The sequence below is a fragment of the Ranitomeya variabilis genome, chromosome 1, assembly GCF_051348905.1.
Source record: "Ranitomeya variabilis isolate aRanVar5 chromosome 1, aRanVar5.hap1, whole genome shotgun sequence".
Taxonomy (NCBI): domain Eukaryota; kingdom Metazoa; phylum Chordata; class Amphibia; order Anura; family Dendrobatidae; genus Ranitomeya; species Ranitomeya variabilis.
In genome coordinates, this window is record NC_135232.1 from 6,562,293 (window position 1) to 6,580,475 (window position 18,183).

At 45.7% G+C, this 18,183-nt stretch overlaps 1 protein-coding gene across 1 annotated transcript in view; it reads left to right on the forward strand.

The window, feature by feature from the left end:
* Window positions 1-14,442: 14,442 nt before the first annotated feature.
* LOC143801955 (inter-alpha-trypsin inhibitor-like) overlaps window positions 14,443-18,183 on the forward strand; it is a 39,100-nt gene continuing 35,359 nt past the window's right edge. Inside the window, exon 1 of the mRNA XM_077281290.1 lies at window positions 14,443-14,735. Coding sequence (XP_077137405.1) covers window positions 14,675-14,735 — 61 coding nt within the window. The 5' untranslated portion in view covers window positions 14,443-14,674. The remainder of the gene's footprint in view (window positions 14,736-18,183) is intronic.

Genomic DNA, 18,183 nt, shown 5'->3' on the forward strand with positions numbered 1-18,183 from the left:
GAATAAAGCTGAGCTTCAACCTTCTGGCTCTCATTAAGTGTTTTTTTAAAAAACAAAATGGTGGTTCCGGCCTACTAACGGTGTCTGCCCCTGCCTGGTGTTGCCCTCAACTGAATAAAGCTGAGCTTCAACCTTCTGGCTCTCATTAAATGTTTTTTAAAAAACAAAATGGTGTTTAGGGCCTAATAACGGTGTCTGCCCCTCCCTGGTGTTGCCCTCAACTGAATAAAGCTGAGCTTCAACCTTCTGGCTCTCATTAAGTGTTTTTTAAAAAACAAAATGGTGGTTAGGGCCTACTAACGGCTTCTGCCCCTCCCTGGTGTTGCCCTCAACTGAATAAAGCTGAGCTTCTACCTTCCGGCTCTGATTAACTGCTGTTTTTAAACACATTGCTGGTTCCGGCCTACTAACGGTGTCTGCCCCTGCCTGGTGTTGCCCTCAACTGAATAAAGCTGAGCTTCAACCTTCTGGCTCTCATTAAGTGTTTTTTTAAAAAACAAAATGGTGGTTCCGGCCTACTAACGGCTTCTGCCCCTCCCTGGTGTTGCCCTCAACTGAATAAAGCTGAGCTTCAACCTTCTGGCTCTCATTAAGTGTTTTTTAAAAAACAAAATGGTGGTTCCGGCCTACTAACGGTGTCTGCCCCTGCCTGGTGTTGCCCTCAACTGAATAAAGCTGAGCTTCAACCTTCTGGCTCTCATTAAGTGTTTTTTAAAAAACAAAATGGTGGTTAGGGCCTACTAACGGCTTCTGCCCCTCCCTGGTGTTGCCCTCAACTGAATAAAGCTGAGCTTCTACCTTCCGGCTCTGATTAACTGCTGTTTTTAAACACATTGCTGGTTCCGGCCTACTAACGGCTTCTGCCCCTCCCTGGTGTTGCCCTCAACTGAATAAAGCTGAGCTTCTACCTTCCGGCTCTGATTAACTGCTGTTTTTAAACACATTGCTGGTTCCGGCCTACTAACGGTGTCTGCCCCTGCCTGGTGTTGCCCTCAACTGAATAAAGCTGAGCTTCAACCTTCTGGCTCTCATTAAGTGTTTTTTAAAAAACAAAATGGTGGTTAGGGCCTACTAACGGCTTCTGCCCCTCCCTGGTGTTGCCCTCAACTGAATAAAGCTGAGCTTCTACCTTCCGGCTCTGATTAACTGCTGTTTTTAAACACATTGCTGGTTCCGGCCTACTAACGGTGTCTGCCCCTGCCTGGTGTTGCCCTCAACTGAATAAAGCTGAGCTTCAACCTTCTGGCTCTCATTAAGTGTTTTTTAAAAAACAAAATGGTGGTTCCGGCCTACTAACGGTGTCTGCCCCTGCCTGGTGTTGCCCTCAACTGAATAAAGCTGAGCTTCAACCTTCTGGCTCTCATTAAGTGTTTTTTAAAAAACAAAATGGTGTTTAGGGCCTACTAACGGTGTCTGCCCCTCCCTGGTGTTGCCCTCAACTGAATAAAGCTGAGCTTCAACCTTCTGGCTCTCATTAAGTGTTTTTTAAAAAACAAAATGGTGGTTAGGGCCTACTAACGGTGTCTGCCCCTCCCTGGTGTTGCCCTCAACTGAATAAAGCTGAGCTTCAACCTTCTGGCTCTCATTAAGTGTTTTTTAAAAAACAAAATGGTGGTTAGGGCCTACTAACGGCTTCTGCCCCTCCCTGGTGTTGCCCTCAACTGAATAAAGCTGAGCTTCTACCTTCCGGCTCTGATTAACTGCTGTTTTTAAACACATTGCTGGTTCCGGCCTACTAACGGTGTCTGCCCCTGCCTGGTGTTGCCCTCAACTGAATAAAGCTGAGCTTCAACCTTCTGGCTCTCATTAAGTGTTTTTTAAAAAACAAAATGGTGGTTCCGGCCTACTAATGGTGTCTGCCCCTGCCTGGTGTTGCCCTCAACTGAATAAAGCTGAGCTTCAACCTTCTGGCTCTCATTAAGTGTTTTTTAAAAAACAAAATGGTGGTTAGGGCCTACTAACGGCTTCTACCCCTCCCTGGTGTTGCCCTCAACTGAATAAAGCTGAGCTTCTACCTTCCGGCTCTGATTAACTGCTGTTTTTAAACACATTGCTGGTTCCGGCCTACTAACGGTGTCTGCCCCTGCCTGGTGTTGCCCTCAACTGAATAAAGCTGAGCTTCAACCTTCTGGCTCTCATTAAGTGTTTTTTAAAAAACAAAATGGTGGTTCCGGCCTACTAACGGTGTCTGCCCCTGCCTGGTGTTGCCCTCAACTGAATAAAGCTGAGCTTCTACCTTCCGGCTCTCATTAAGTGTTTTTTAAAAAACAAAATGGTGGTTAGGGCCTACTAACGGTGTCTGCCCCTCCCTGGTGTTGTCCTCAACTGAACAAAGCTGAGCTTCCACATTCTGGCTTTCGGCCTATACTATCAGATATTAAACTGCATTTGGCCTACTAGTGTGGTTAGGCCCTTGAAACAGTGTCTGCTGCTCTTGGGTTTGCTACTCCACTGAACAAAGCAATGCCGCCTGTTTAGTCCTGTTACCAATTTTGATCTGCATTTAGCCTACTTTATTCTTTGGCCCTATATCTGTTTCCTCCTCATCCTGCCCATTGCCCAGCCACTGCTAGATGAGTCTGCTGGTACATTGACCTAGACCACTACATTCCCCTTATACTCTACACAGCCAGAATCTGACCCTGCTGAAAGTAAGGTTCCCCTTCCTGCATGTTATACCACCTTACACAGGGACAGAGAGGAAGGTGCAGATGAAAGTGCAGGTTCCTTCATCAGGTGGGGGGGCATACTCGTTGGCGACGTCACTGGCACAGGGCCACTCAGAGTACGCAAAAGTGTCGCTGCTGGTGGGAGGCGCCCCCGCCATGCAAACACACCGCCGTACTTTGAGGGGCCCTGTGCCAGTGCCAATGCGAACGAGTGGGCCCCCCCTGCTTGCTCAGGATCACAGCACTTGCAACGTTGAAATACTTACCTCTCCCTGCTCCACCACCATGACGTAGTCCATGTTTCCTGGGCCCACTAAAACCTTGAACCAGCCCTACCCCCACAACTTTTGCCAAATGACCCCCAATTTCCAGTGCCCAACTATTATTATAAAGTTAATTAAGATTGACAAGCTTCAGAAAACAAGAATGGATGTTTTTGGCAGTAAAATGTGCACTGTAGGTGTTTTCCTGGCCTCCACTCACTGCCGGCTATGCTTCCCCATTGACTTGCATTGGGTTTCGTGTTTCGGTCGATCCCCGACTTTTAGCGATAATCGGCCGACTTCACTCGACTCGACTCTGGACTAAATCGGGTTTCACAAAACCAGACTCGATCTGAAAGTCGCTCAACCCTACTAGTAACCTCTACTGTGGGTAAAATCCTGGAGGGCATTCTAAGGGATGCTCTGCTGGAGTATCTGAAGAGGAATAACCTCATGACCCAGTATCAGCACGGGTTTACTAGGGACCGTTCATGTCAGACTAATCTGATCAGCTTCTATGAAGATGTAAGTTCCGGACTGGACCAAGGGAACCCAGTGGATGTAGTGTATATGGACTTTTCCAAAGCTTTTGATACGGTGCCACACAAAAGGTTGTTACATAAAATGAGAGTAATGGGGATAGGGGAAAATATGTGTAAGTGGGTTGAGAGCTGGCTCAGGGATAGGAAACAAAGGGTGGTTATTAATGGAGCACACTCGGACTGGGTCGCGGTTAGTAGTGGGGTACCACAGGGGTCAGTATTGGGCCCTCTTCTTTTTAACATATTTATTAATGACCTTGTAGGGGGCATTCAGAGTAGAATTTCAATATTTGCAGATGACACTAAACTCTGCAGGGTAATCAATACAGAGGAGGACAATTTTATATTACAAGATGATTTATGTAAACTAGAAGCTTGGGCTGATAAATGGCAAATGAGCTTTAATGGGGATAAATGTAAGGTCATGCACTTGGGTAGAAGTAATAACATGTATAACTATGTGCTTAATTCTAAAACTCTGGGCAAAACCGTCAATGAAAAAGACCTTGGTGTATGGGTGGATGACAAACTCATATTCAGTGGCCAGTGTCAGGCAGCTGCTACAAAGGCAAATAAAATAATGGGATGTATTAAAAGAGGCATAGATGCTCATGATGAGAACATAATTTTACCTCTATACAAGTCACTAGTTCGACCACACTTAGAATACTGTGCACAGTTCTGGTCTCCGGTGTATAAGAAAGACATAGCTGAACTAGAGCGGGTGCAGAGAAGAGCGACCAAGGTTATTAGAGGACTGGGGGGTCTGCAATACCAAGATAGGTTATTATACTTGGGGCTATTTAGTTTGGAAAAACGAAGGCTAAGGGGTGATCTTATGTTAATGTATAAATATATGAGGGGACAGTACAAAGACCTTTCTGATGATCTTTTTAATCATAGACCTGAGACAGGGACAAGGGGGCATCCTCTACGTCTGGAGGAAAGAAGGTTTAGGCATAATAACAGACGCGGATTCTTTACTGTAAGAGCAGTGAGACTATGGAACTCTCTGCCGTATGATGTTGTAATGAGTGATTCATTAATTAAATTTAAGAGGGGACTGGATACCTTTCTGGAAAAGTATAATGTTACAGGGTATATACACTAGATTCCTTGATAAGGCGTTGATCCAGGGAACTAGTCTGATTGCCGTATGTGGAGTCGGGAAGGAATTTTTTTCCCCATGGTGGAGTTACTCTTTGCCACATGGGGTTTTTTTGCCTTCCCCTGGATCAACGTGTTAGGGCATGTTAGGTTAGGCTATGGGCTGAACTAGATGGACTTAAAGTCTTCCTTCAACCTTAATAACTATGTCACTATGTCACAATGATGGGAGTTGTCGTCAGTAGCTGCTGTGACCCCGTTGTGTAAAATTAAGAATTAAATAAAAAAACGGCCTCGGCTCCCACATAATTTTCATAACTAGCAGAGGGAAACCCATGGCTGGGGGCTGATGTTAATCATTTCGAGATGGGGCCAACATTCCAAAAGGCTTCCAAGCCATTAGTAGCAGCTCACAGCTGTCTGACTAGCCTTTACTAATTACTTTATGGGGGACCCCATTAAAAATGATTTAGAGTCTAACCAGAAAAGCGTAAGTTCAGCAAGTAGTGGAATCCAAACTGCTAGTAAATCGTAGATCGTTCTGGATAAAAAATCAGTCTTTATTTCAACTACTAGTAAAAACGGTAAATACGACAACACACAAGTACAAAAAGTGCAAGGCGCATATTACTTACCCCATTGTTATAGTGCGTACCTCACAGAAACCTTTAGTGTCGTCTGTCTTATACACCTTGCACTTTTTGTATTTGTGTGTTGTCGTGTTTACCGTTTTTACTAGTAGTTGAAATAAAGATTGATTTTATTATGCAGAACGATATGCGACGTCTAACCAGAAAAGGCTAAACAACAGTGGTGAGTTGATATTAATAGCCTGGGAAGGGGCCATGGATATTACACCCCCTCACCAATTACCAACATCAGCCCTCAGCTGCCCCAGACATGGCATCTCCATAAGATGTGCTAAATCTAATGCATAGCCTCGCTCCTCTCACTTGCCCTGTAGCGATGGCAAGTGAGGTAACAGGTTGGTGTTGATGTCATCTTTGTATTATCAGTGGACATCAAGCCCACAGCTTAGTAATCGAGGGATGACTATAAGTTTTGAAATATACACAGCAAGAATAAAATCCTTTATTTGCTATAAATACTCCCCGACCCTCTATTTCCCATTGCTGAAAAAATTAAAATAATAAAAAACTATATTCCATCCACCATATGGATGATGATGGTGATGGTAATGAATCATGGCTGTCTTGCACTTAGAATCTCGAGGAATCGTGAACTGATGGACGACGACAGCTTTCTCTAAGCCTTCAGATATTTCCTTTCAGGCTTTCAACTTTAATTTAAACCTTCAGTTACATCTACGTTTGTTAATTACACCATTTTGCTCTGCTAATAGAGCAGAACAAGTAAATGTGAGGGCCACATTTACTGGACCAGGACATTTCAGATACCAGCAGCACCCGATGGTTACAATGGGACGGGTTCGGTTTCCATTTTGGGTGCAGCATTTTACAGTCTTAAACCTTGTGACTTCTCCACATTTTACTTCCCCAGATGTGACTTCTCCAGAACAAACAACCAGATAAACAACCTGGACCGTCCAAACATCCAGCGGCCAAATGTGGAAAGTTAGCGACCAAATATTTATGTCATCAGATGGTGAGGTCCTGAAGGGGGCCGGACCCCACTTATCACTTCATCCATTGCAGCCCCCTCCTCGCTCATCTGTTTGTATTTTTACTGTTCTCCATGGGTCTGAATAATCCCTAATATCAACATGTTCTTTCTGACTAAGCCCTGGTCGCGTCCGACCACAGCTGGAGGACGTCCCGGCTGACCACACGGAGGCGCAGGATTATCACTGTTATACTCAGAGATCGTCTCCATGATTCGTCAGATTCAGGTCCGTCCAGGAGACCTGAGGTTGAGCTCATACAATGGTTTAGATGAAATGTGACATCATGGGACAGAATGAGTAGAAATGATCAAAAGTCAAAGAAAAGCAGAGCAAGTTTGCCAAAAGAATCATCAAAACATCATGGACAGACAATATTTGTTAGAGACACATTGCAAAACCGTAATAAATCCTTATGATATCGGTGATCAGTGTCCGCATCCCAGAACTCTGATCTTAGACATCAGCTGCAGTCACTGGAAACTGTAAAAGGATGAAAATTACAATAAAAATTATCTGTAGAAGTTTCTTCAGCTTCAAAAAAATGCTGGACACTACATTTATTGCACGGACCGTCCTGGAGTCTCTCTCCCCAGAGGTGACAGCTGACCTCACACTGTAATAATAATGAGATGACTGCTAAACCCACCCACTAATAATAATAAAATCACTGCTGACCCCGCCCTCTAATGATAATGAAATGACTCTGCTAACCCCATCCTCTAATAATGAGATGACTCTGCTGACCCTGCCCTCTAATGATAATGAGATGACTCTGCTCACCCCACCCTCTTCTGATAAAGAGATGACTGCTAAACCCGCCTGTGAGATATGGGAAACTGATATCTAATTGATATAATTTTGATATCTGATAGAATTCCCTAGCAGACACAGTTTGGCCCAAAATACTTGCTCTAAACTCAGTCCCCCACCGTTGGCATTCTCCCAGACCAATGTTTTTTTAATTAGCTCAAGAAGCTAGGCCTTTGAAACTCTCCCTGGGGGTGCAAAAGGCATAGACCCTGTGTCCCCAACAATTATCACAGGGCTGGCTTCCTCTGTTTGAATCAGGCTGCCATGCAGACATTGTGGCACCACAGGTCCCAGGTTCCCAACACAAGGCTCTGAGATATTGAATCTGGAAAATGACCTATAATAAAAGAATGCAATATCTCTGAACCTAGCCGAGCACATAATCGGAATCTGCATTCCTTTCCCCACAAGCCAATACCATGCAGCCATGGTAGCTGTATTTGGTCTCCTTGCACAGACAAAATCCAGCAGAACCCAGTGGCGCCACTGCCATCCCATTTAGAGCTTTGTGCAGAAAGTTATGGACATTCATGGTTTTGGCTAGAAAACAATGCACTCAGATATGGAAAAAGAGAGACTGCAAAGCCCAGGGGTTGGCGGAGCACGTGGGAGTGAGCAGCCTAGGGGATAAGAGGCAGCTGCTCATTTTGGACTTTTTCTACTGGCTGGAGACCCATTATCTGATGCTGCCAGAGAATCATGTAACAAAGATTTGGACCTGGGATCCATCAGTGCCTCCCTGTTGTCACATGCTATGTAACACAGTAATTGTAATCTATCTGTACCATACCCTTGTACTACACTCCTGACTGTATACTTGTATATTTGCTCTTGTGTATATATATATATATATATATATATATATATATACACACCTGTATCTTCTAGTGCGCCTTTCGGTTATTAAATATAAAACTAATCTTGGGCTGCTCTTTTATCTCGATTCATGAATCCCCACATCCGCACGTTCGGTTGGTCATATTGTATGCTACCCGGGGTTGGTTTCTGACCTGATATAAGCCAGTTGTTGGACAGGGCTTACATCTAACGAGGAACTGGTGGCAGCATACCGTAACGGGTTAGGGAGGAACTCTGACAGTGATTGCCGGGAGGTTTACATATGTATCCCCAGCCTGGACTGGTGATACATATCCCCCCTCACTGGGGCTCCTCAATAACTCGTACTGATAAGGGAAGCCTCTCCGGCAACTATTTGCCCTCAGTGCAGTTTGCTGACTGACCTGGGGTAGGTGGTGGTGCCAGAGAGCTGATCCCTGCTGGGTCATTCTCTTCCCTCCTCAGAGGTGAGTGAAGTCGACACACCCCTTCCCCTGACCGATCTGTTACACAGCCATCTAATGATAATTAGATGACTCTGATGACCTCATCCTCTAATGATAATGATATGACGCTGCTGACCCCACCCTCTTATGATAAAGATATGACTGCTGATCCCACCCTCTAATGATAATTAGATGACTTTGCTGACCCCACCCACTAATGATAATGAGATGACTGCTGACCCCACCCTCTAATGATAATGAGATGACTCTGCTGACCCTGCCCTCTAATGATAATGAGATGACTGCTGACCCCACCCTCTAATGATAATGAGATGACTCTGATAACCATCCACTAATGATAATAAGATGACTCTGCTGATGACGCCCTCTATAATGAAATGACTTTTCTGACCCCGCCCTCTAGTGGTAATGAGATGACTCTGTTGACCCTGCCCTCTAGTGATAATGAGATGACTCTGATGACATCGCCCTCTAATGATAAAGGGATGACTCTGCTGACCTTGTCCTCTAATGACAATGAGATGACTGCTGACCTCGCTTTCATGGTTTTCCTGGGATGCTTAGGTCTGGAGCTGCTGGGGTTATTCTTGGGAGCCTCCCTTTGGTTTCAGCGAGGCTTTTTAAAGCCTCTTTGTGGATCTAGGCATCGTCGGTTACACTTTTGCCTTCAGTTGAGTACGTCGACCCCATGTGCTTGTGCCTGAGTCCTCTTCTGTATGTTTGGTTTTGACCTGGTTTGTTCCCCGTTGTGATTTTGACAACTGATTCTGTGCCTCATCTGCTTCTCTGGTTTCTGACTTCAGCTGTGTCCTGTGGCTTTTCTACTTGTCTTCTGATTCGGTACTTCCTCATCTGACCCGGCTTTCCTGACCCCTGCTTCCTTTGGCTATTCTTCCCTTGTGCCCTTCCCTCTCTATTTTGCGTGGTTACCGTTCTCCTCCAAACGTCAGGTATTTGATGTGCGCTCCACTGTCTCCTCCAGCAGCTTTGCGCTAGGCCCTGCCCCCTTCCCTCCTGACCTGCGGTCACGTGATCGCAGGTCCTGTTCCTGCATTTTACTCACTCTCCCGGCTGCTCTGCCTGCACCGCGGTCACTGCCCTCAGTTCCTGGACAGTGTAGGAGCTATCGTCCATCCTGGGGCATCTGTGACTCTGACCTCCCGCAGCTTGGACTGCTCAGGCTCCTGGTGAGTGTTTGCCTGGCAGGTCCTGATATTATAACCGCCCAATTTACCTACTGATTTTCCCTCTTTTTTTTCCTCCTGTGGAGGGTGGGGGGAATATGGATCCCCTTCAGGCTCTGTCTGAGAAGGTTAAACACCTGACTCAAATGTTTCAAAAGCTTAATGTAGAGCAACGGACCATGGCACAGTCTCAGCAGCATTTAGCTGTTAAGGTACCTCCTTCACATTAAGCGACGCTGCAGCGATAGCGACAACGATGCCGATCGCTGCAGCGTCGCTGTTTGATCGCTGGGGAGCTGTCACACAGACCGCTCTCCAGCGACCAACGATGCCGAGGTCCCGGGGTAACCAGGATAAACATCGGGTTACTAAGCGCAGGGCCGCGCTTAGTAACCCGATGTTTACCCTGGTTACCAGCGTAAAATGTAAAAAAAACAAACAGTACATACTTACATTCGCGTCCCCCGGCGTCCGCTTCCTGCACTGACTGAGCACCGGCAGTAGCAGGGCACAGCGGTGACGTCACCGCTGTGCTGTGCTTTCACTTTAGGGCCGGAGCTCAGTCAGTGTGGGAAGCGGACGCCGGGGGACGCGAATGTAAGTATGTACTGTTTGGTTTTTTTACATTTTACACTGGTAACCAGGGTAAACATCCGGTTACTAAGCGCGGCCCTGCGCTTAGTAACCCGATGTTTACCCTGGTTACCAGTGTAAAATATCGCTGGTATCGTTGCTTTTGCTGTCAAACACAACGATACACGGCGATCGGACGACCAAATAAAGTTCTGAACTTTATTCAGCGACCAGCGACATCACAGCAGGATCCTGATCGCTGCTGCGTGTCAAACTAAACGATATCGCTAGCCAGGACGCTGCAACGTCACGGATCGCTAGCAATATCGTTTAGTGTGAAGGTACCTTATCTGTGCAAGGGGCCTTTTCTGCAGGGGCCCAGAGGTCGGGATGTTGCCCTGGTGCCCCCTGAACCCCCCCGTTAAGTAATTTATTTGGATGATATTTTGTTTTATTCTGCTGACAGTTATGTTCATTTACATCACTTAAAAACAGTTCTCCAGAGATTCAGAGAACCGGTTGTTTGTTAAACTTGAAAAATATTCGTTTTTCGTGCAAGAGTTGTCATTTCTTGGTCTTATCGTATCTTGTGAGGGGTTTCATATGGATCCCAAGAAGGTGCAAGCTATTGCAGATTGGGTGCAACCCCGGAATCTCAGGGGTCTCCAGCGCTTCTTGTAATTTGCTAATTATTACTGTAAATTCATCAAGGGGTTTTCACAGGCAGTTAAACCCCTCACAGATCTCACAAGTAAAGGGGCGGAGGTCAAAAATTGGTTTCTGTTGGCTAAAGAGTCCTTTTTGATCTTAAAGAAGTGTTTCATGTCTGCCCCAATTTTGGTGCAACCTAACCCGTCTAAGCCATTTGTTGTTGAGGTAGACGCCTCGGAGGTGGGTTGGGAGCAGTGCTGTCTCAGGGTCCTGCCACGTTAACCAATCTTAAGCCATGTGCCTTCTTTTTTTTTTCAGGAAGTTCTCTTCGGCTGAAAGGAACTATGATGTGGGCAATAGGGAACTTCTTGCAGTTAAGTTGGCATTTGAAGAATGTGGGCATTTTTTGGAGGGGGCGGCTCATCCCATCACTGTGATCACTGATCATAAGAATTTAGTGTATATCGAATCCGCCAAAAGGCTAACTCCCAGGCAAGCCCGTTGGTCCCATTTTTTTCACAATTCCAATTCTCTATCACATTTCATCCAGGGTCCAAAAATGTTAAATCGGATGCCTTGTCGCTTAGTTTTAAGCCGGTGTCCACCCCCAAACCGCCGTCCTCCATTCTTCATCCTGGTGTAGTAGTGGTAGGTGTCTCATCTGAACTGGAGCAGGAGATTGTGGAGGCCCAGTCCTTTGCTCCAACATCCAAAAAGGAAGATACATTATTTGTTCCTGAGCAGTTTCGGTCTAGGCTCCTGCGGGAATTTCATGAGTCTAAGCTGAGTGCTCATCTGGGTATTTCGGCCACCCGTGAAGCAGTGGCACAGGTTTTATGGTGGCCGTCTGTGTTCTGATATAAGGAAAAATGTTTCTGCCTGTGGGGTCTCTGCCTGTTTCAAAAGCTATCATTGCCGACCGGCTGAGGGATTGGTGACTTTGCCAGCCCCGGAGAGGCCATGGACTCATTTGTCCATGGGCTTCATTACTAATCTCCCTCCTTCCCGGGGTAATACTGTCGAGTGGGTTGTGGTGGACAACCATGTCGTACGATTGCATGGTGTGCCGTTGAATGTGGTGTCTGATGGGGGTGCAATTTGTGACTAAATTCTGGGGGGGCACTTTGTAAGAAGTTGGATATCTCCCTGTCTTTCTCTTCCGCATATCATCCTGAAAGTAAAGGCCAAACTGAGCGTACCAATCAATCCCTTGAACAGATCCTTTGGTGTTTAACTTCTGTTTTGCAGGACGACTGGTGTGATGCTTTGCCCTTAGCGGAATTTGCGTTTAACAATGGAGTTAATCAATCCACGGGGAAATTTCCATTTCTGATCAATTATAGGTTTAACCCTAATTTCGGAGAATTCTCTCGATTAGATTCTGGGTGTCCTGGGGCAAAGGGATGCATCAGTAGGCTCAGTAATTTGTGGTCGGAGGTCCGGCGTAATATCTCCAGGGCTCAGGGGAAGTATAATTTTTTTGCGGATAGGAAAAGAATCACTGGTCAGGTGTTACAGCTCGGTGACAAGGTGTGGCTTTCCACTTGGAACATCAGCCTCAGGGTACTATCGTCCAAGTTGGCTCCAAAGTTTATCGGTCCTTATGAGGTTATTGAGGTGATTAATCATGTGGCCTATTGTTTGCGACTCCCGGCCTCGTTGAAGCTTCATGATGTGTTCCATAGGTCTCTGTTGAAACCCTTAGGTTCTGTGGTGGAAGAGCCGGGATCGGTTCCTTCCCTGGTGCTGGTGGATGGACACATGGAGTATGAGGTGGGACACATTGTGGAGTCCCGCATGGTCCGCAGATCATTGCAGTTCTTAGTGCATTGGAAGAGTTACGGGCCAGAGGAGTGGTCTTGGGTGCCTTCTCGTTTGGTGTACGGAAACCGACTGGTTCGAGCCTTTCATGCTAGGCCTCCTGAGAAGACTGGGGGTCCGGTGGCCCCCATTGAGAGGGGGGTACTGTCATGGTTTGCCTGGGATGCTTAGGTCTGGAGCTGCTGGGGTTAGTCTTGGGAGCCTCCCTATGGTTTCAGTGAGGCTTTTTATAGCCTCTTTGTGGATCTAGGCGTTGTCGGTTGACTTTTGCCCTCGGCGGAGGACATCGACCCCCGTGTGCATGTGCCTTTGTGCCTGAGTCCTCTTCTGTATGTTTGGTTTTGACCTGGTTTGTTCCCCATTGTGATTTTGCCTAATGATTCTGTACCTCATTTGCTTCTCTGGTTTCTGACTTCGGCTGTGTCCTAGGGCTTTTCAACTTGTCTTCAGATTCGGTACTTCCTCGTATGACCCGGCTTCCCTGACCCTGGCTTGTTTTGGCTATTCTTCCCTTGTGCCCTTCCCTCTCTGTTTTCTCATGGTTACCGTTCCCCTCCAACCTCCGGTATTTGCTGTGTGCTCCACTGTCTCCTCCAGCAGCTTTACGCTAGGCCCCGCCCCTTACCTTGTGACCTGCCATCACATGATCGCAGGTCCTGTTCCTGCATTCTACTCACTCTCCTGGCTGCTCTGCCTGCACCACAGTCGCTGCCCTCAGTTCTCGGACAGTGTGGGAGCCGCCGTCCGTCCTGGGGCATCTGTGACTCTGACCTCCCACAGTTGGGACCGCTCAGGCTCCTGGTGAGTGTTCACCTGATAGGTCCTGATATTCACTTTGTAATGATAATGAGATGACTCTGCTGACCCTGCCCTCTAATAATAAAGAGATAATTCTGCTGACCCCACCCTCTAATGATAATGAGATGACTTTGCTGACCTCGCTTTCTAATGATAATGATTTGACTCTTCTGACTACACCCTCTCATGATAATGAGATGACTCTGCTGACCCCACCCCTTAATGATGAGATTATTGATGACCCTGCCTTCTATTATAATACAATAACTCTTCTGACTCCACCCCCTAATGATAATGAGCTGACTCTACTAGCCCAACCTTTTAATGAAAATGGGTTTATATCATCATCTCTGGTCTAGGGAAATGAAGGGGTTAATGTCACCATTACTGGTGATCCATGTAGTGAAGGGGTTAATATCATCAGCACCACTTGATGTGATCACAATGGCTGCAGAGACGGAAGACCAAAAGGGTCACTGGCAGGAAAACCACATGGAGCAATAAAAATGTGGCCAAAATGGATAGTTAATGGTCACATGGTTTACCTAAAAATCACTCCATGTCCTGTACACGGGATTCTTAGCTGCTTTACCTACTTTACACTCAGTGATAGAGCGTAGACTCAGGTGCCTGACCCCACTCCAGGTTCCAGACCCCGAACCATGACTTTTATAATGAAAAAGCTATTTCCACACCACACATTCTGGATGCTGTAGATTGAAGAACACATCTTCTCCTCATTCCAGCAGTGCCAAAGTCACACATAATATGGTACAGAACATCACAACACAATGCAATATGCAGGATGGATGCAACTTAATATAATGATGTGACAAAATCTATAATAAACAAAACACTATAATGTATCATAATATCATTATCTGGTGGTCACACTATGTGCGCCCAGAGATAATGGCGTCTCGGCATTTCCAGTTCTACAGATCCCTCCTTTGTGCTGACGTTGGGGATCAGTTCTCCTCAGTGTTCTCTTTGGAATTAGCCTCATAAATCTTCAGCTATTGGCTAGTGCTGTTATCAGGAAGAACACATTATCTGCTACACACACAAGATCCAAAGATCATTCAGCTCTCAGAGACGCGTGGGACGGAGTCTTCTTCTCCGGATATAGAATTTGTTAGCAGCGGTTAGGTGGCTGTCGACCCCATTGGCATCCTTGATATAGACTTTGTTAGCTGTGGTTAGGTGGTTGTAGAATCCATTACCATCCTTGATATAGATATTGTTAGCTGTGGTTGGGTGGTTGTATACCCCATTACCATCCCTGGTGAAGGGCCTCTACTTCGAAGATGATGGGATCCATGTGGATATTCCTGGGACTTGTCCTGACTGGAGTAACGAGAGCAGAAGGTAAGAGGCCTCTGACATTATCCATCATCATCCACTTATGTGAGGACCACTTCTAAGCTCTGATCCTTTGATTACCTGATTCCCTCTATAATCTGTGTCCTAAGTTTTTCAGTTTATGTAACTAGTGCCACCCATGTCTGGAGGCTGTTGGCCATGGAGGGAGATGTCAGTTATACTTGCAGAATATTCACAGCAGTCATGTACTTAGGTCGTAGCTAAATAATCAGAAGGTTTCGGACCCATTTTACACAGAAGCTTCTTCCTGTCTCTTGTTTGGGAAGTTCTGCATCTTATCTGAGTGTTATCATCTGTGAGTCACCTGGTATCGATGACTCCGCCAGTATCTATGACTCACCTGGTATCTAGGACTTGGCCGGAAGGAGACGCATTATTACCGTGGACTTGGGACTTGTCAACAAATTCCAATCATTAAAGAAAACTTCCGTTATATCTTAACGTTTACCCAAATGAGTCCTACCACCAAGAGATCAATGACAACTGGGCCTGAAAACTACTGTAAACATGATTGCCTGAGAAAACAGCTTCAGAACATTACTTCCCCTGCCAAATTTACATCAAGCTCTGTGCACTCCAGCCACTTGCCAAACCCAGACTTATCCATCATCACAGCACCAGATTTGGAGAGGTTCCCTGAATGTTTCCACTACTCTAGAGTGCAGGCCCGACTTGCTTTACACCACTCCAGCTGACGCCTGGCATTGTGCAGGCCAATGTTAGTCTTGTGACATTGCGAATTTCTTGTGCTGATGTCACTTCCTTGCATATTTTGGAACGCTAAGCAAGTAATGTAGAAGATAATATGTGATCTTTACAAACTACATACCTCAGAATTTGACATCAAAGTTCTAAGAACACATTTGTGACTGTGGATGAAACACCTGAACTGAAGAAATAGGAGGTGGACCACCATGCTATTCAACATTTTACTTGGGTTCATATGGTACAGTGCAGCTGCGTCACGGTGCATATTTTTTTTTATTCACAACACAACTGCACCAAAAAAACTACAACTTTGAAAACTTGCTGTAAAAAATGTTATAATTTTGCTGCACTTTATATAAAGTTATTGCAAAAAATACACTTCAGCTGAAACATAAAATTGTGGTGTATCTGAGACACCTCTAGACAGTAACATTGTGAACTTCAAGCAAAAAAGCTTTCTACTGAACAGAGCAGAACATACAGTAGATACATGTCAGAGGAAACAGGCTTTTTGGAGCTGTCCACAGCAAGATCATGAGGCATTCCAGATTTGTCTACATACACATTTTCAGTCCACTAAGTGGTCATTTTGGTCAAATGCTGAACATACAAAGAAACCATGTGCCACCATGAGCTCGCCTTCATCATTTGTTGCGGTCCATAGCAGTTCACTATACTGGCTCATGCCATCCATCATATGAGCCATGTAGGATGATGAGTGGGGCCTGTTCTGCTCCTTCCATTTAGCATTTAGTTTAAATGAAGTCCTGTGTTCATCAAGCTCAACAAGCACTAATAAGAAAAAGCAGAACAACTGATGGCAATGACCTCAAGAAGGTAAAATAAGCCCCAATAATGCCACAGACAGCTGGGTATATCTCTATCGTATAAACCATCCATCTCATTAGTTCGAGTTCTCAGTCATAACCTAGATGTCTCCATCATGTATTTCAATATGTACAATTGTGCTGCACTAACCGTACAGAGGATATTGGGTATCTGCAGGTGGACATCTCTTACCGTACATAGGATAGTGGGTATCCGCAGGTGGACATCTCTTACTGTACATAGAATATTGGGTATCCGCAGGTGGACATCTCTTACTGTACATAGGATAGTGGGTATCTGCAGGTGGACATCTCTTACTGTACTTAGGATAGTGGGTATCTGCAGGTGGACATCTCTTACTGTACATAGAATAGTGGGTATCCGCAGGTGGACATCTCTTACTGTACATAGAATAGTGGGTATCCGCAGGTGGACATCTTACTGTACATAGAATAGTGGGTGTCCGCAGGTGGACATCTCTTACTGTACTTAGGATATTGAGTATCCGCAGGTGGACATCTCTTACCGTACATAGAATAGTGGGTATCTGCAGGTGGACATCTCTTACTGTACATAGAATAGTGGGTATCCGCAGGTGGACATCTCTTACTGTACATAGAATAGTGGGTATCCGCAGGTGGACATCTTACTGTACATAGAATAGTGGGTGTCCGCAGGTGGACATCTCTTACTGTACTTAGGATATTGAGTATCCGCAGGTGGACATCTCTTACTGTACATAGAATAGTGGGTATCCGCAGGTGGACATCTCTTACTGTACATAGGATATTGGGTATCTGCAGGTGGACATCTCTTACTGTACATAGAATAGTGGGTGTCCGCAGGTGGACATCTCTTACTGTACATAGAATAGTGGGTATCCGCAAGTGGACATCTCTTACTGTACATAGGATAGTGGGAATCCGCAGGTGGACATCTCTTACTGTACATAGAATAGTGGGTATCCGCAGGTGGACATCTCTTACTGTACATAGAATAGTGGGTATCCGCAGGTGGACATCTCTTACTGTACATAGGATAGTGGGTATCCGCAGGTGGACATCTCTTACTGTACATAGAATAGTGGGTATCCGCAGGTGGACATCTCTTACTGTACATAGAATAGTGGGTATCCGCAGGTGGACATCTTACTGTACATAGAATAGTGGGTGTCCGCAGGTGGACATCTCTTACTGTACTTAGGATATTGAGTATCCGCAGGTGGACATCTCTTACCGTACATAGAATAGTGGGTATCTGCAGGTGGACATCTCTTACTGTACATAGAATAGTGGGTATCCGCAGGTGGACATCTCTTACTGTACATAGAATAGTGGGTATCCGCAGGTGGACATCTTACTGTACATAGAATAGTGGGTGTCCGCAGGTGGACATCTCTTACTGTACATAGAATAGTGGGTATCCGCAGGTGGACATCTCTTACTGTACTTAGGATATTGAGTATCCGCAGGTGGACATCTCTTACTGTACATAGAATAGTGGGTGTCCGCAGGTGGACATCTCTTACTGTACATAGAATAGTGGGTATCCACAGGTGGACATCTCTTACTGTACATAGGATATTGGGTATCTGCAGGTGGACATCTCTTACTGTACATAGAATAGTGGGTGTCCGCAGGTGGACATCTCTTACTGTACATAGAATAGTGGGTATCCGCAAGTGGACATCTCTTACTGTACATAGGATAGTGGGAATCCGCAGGTGGACATCTCTTACTGTACATAGAATAGTGGGTATCCGCAGGTGGACATCTCTTACTGTACATAGAATAGTGGGTATCCGCAGGTGGACATCTCTTACTGTACATAGGATAGTGGGTATCCGCAGGTGGACATCTCTTACTGTACATAGGATAGTGGGTGTCCGTAGGTGGAC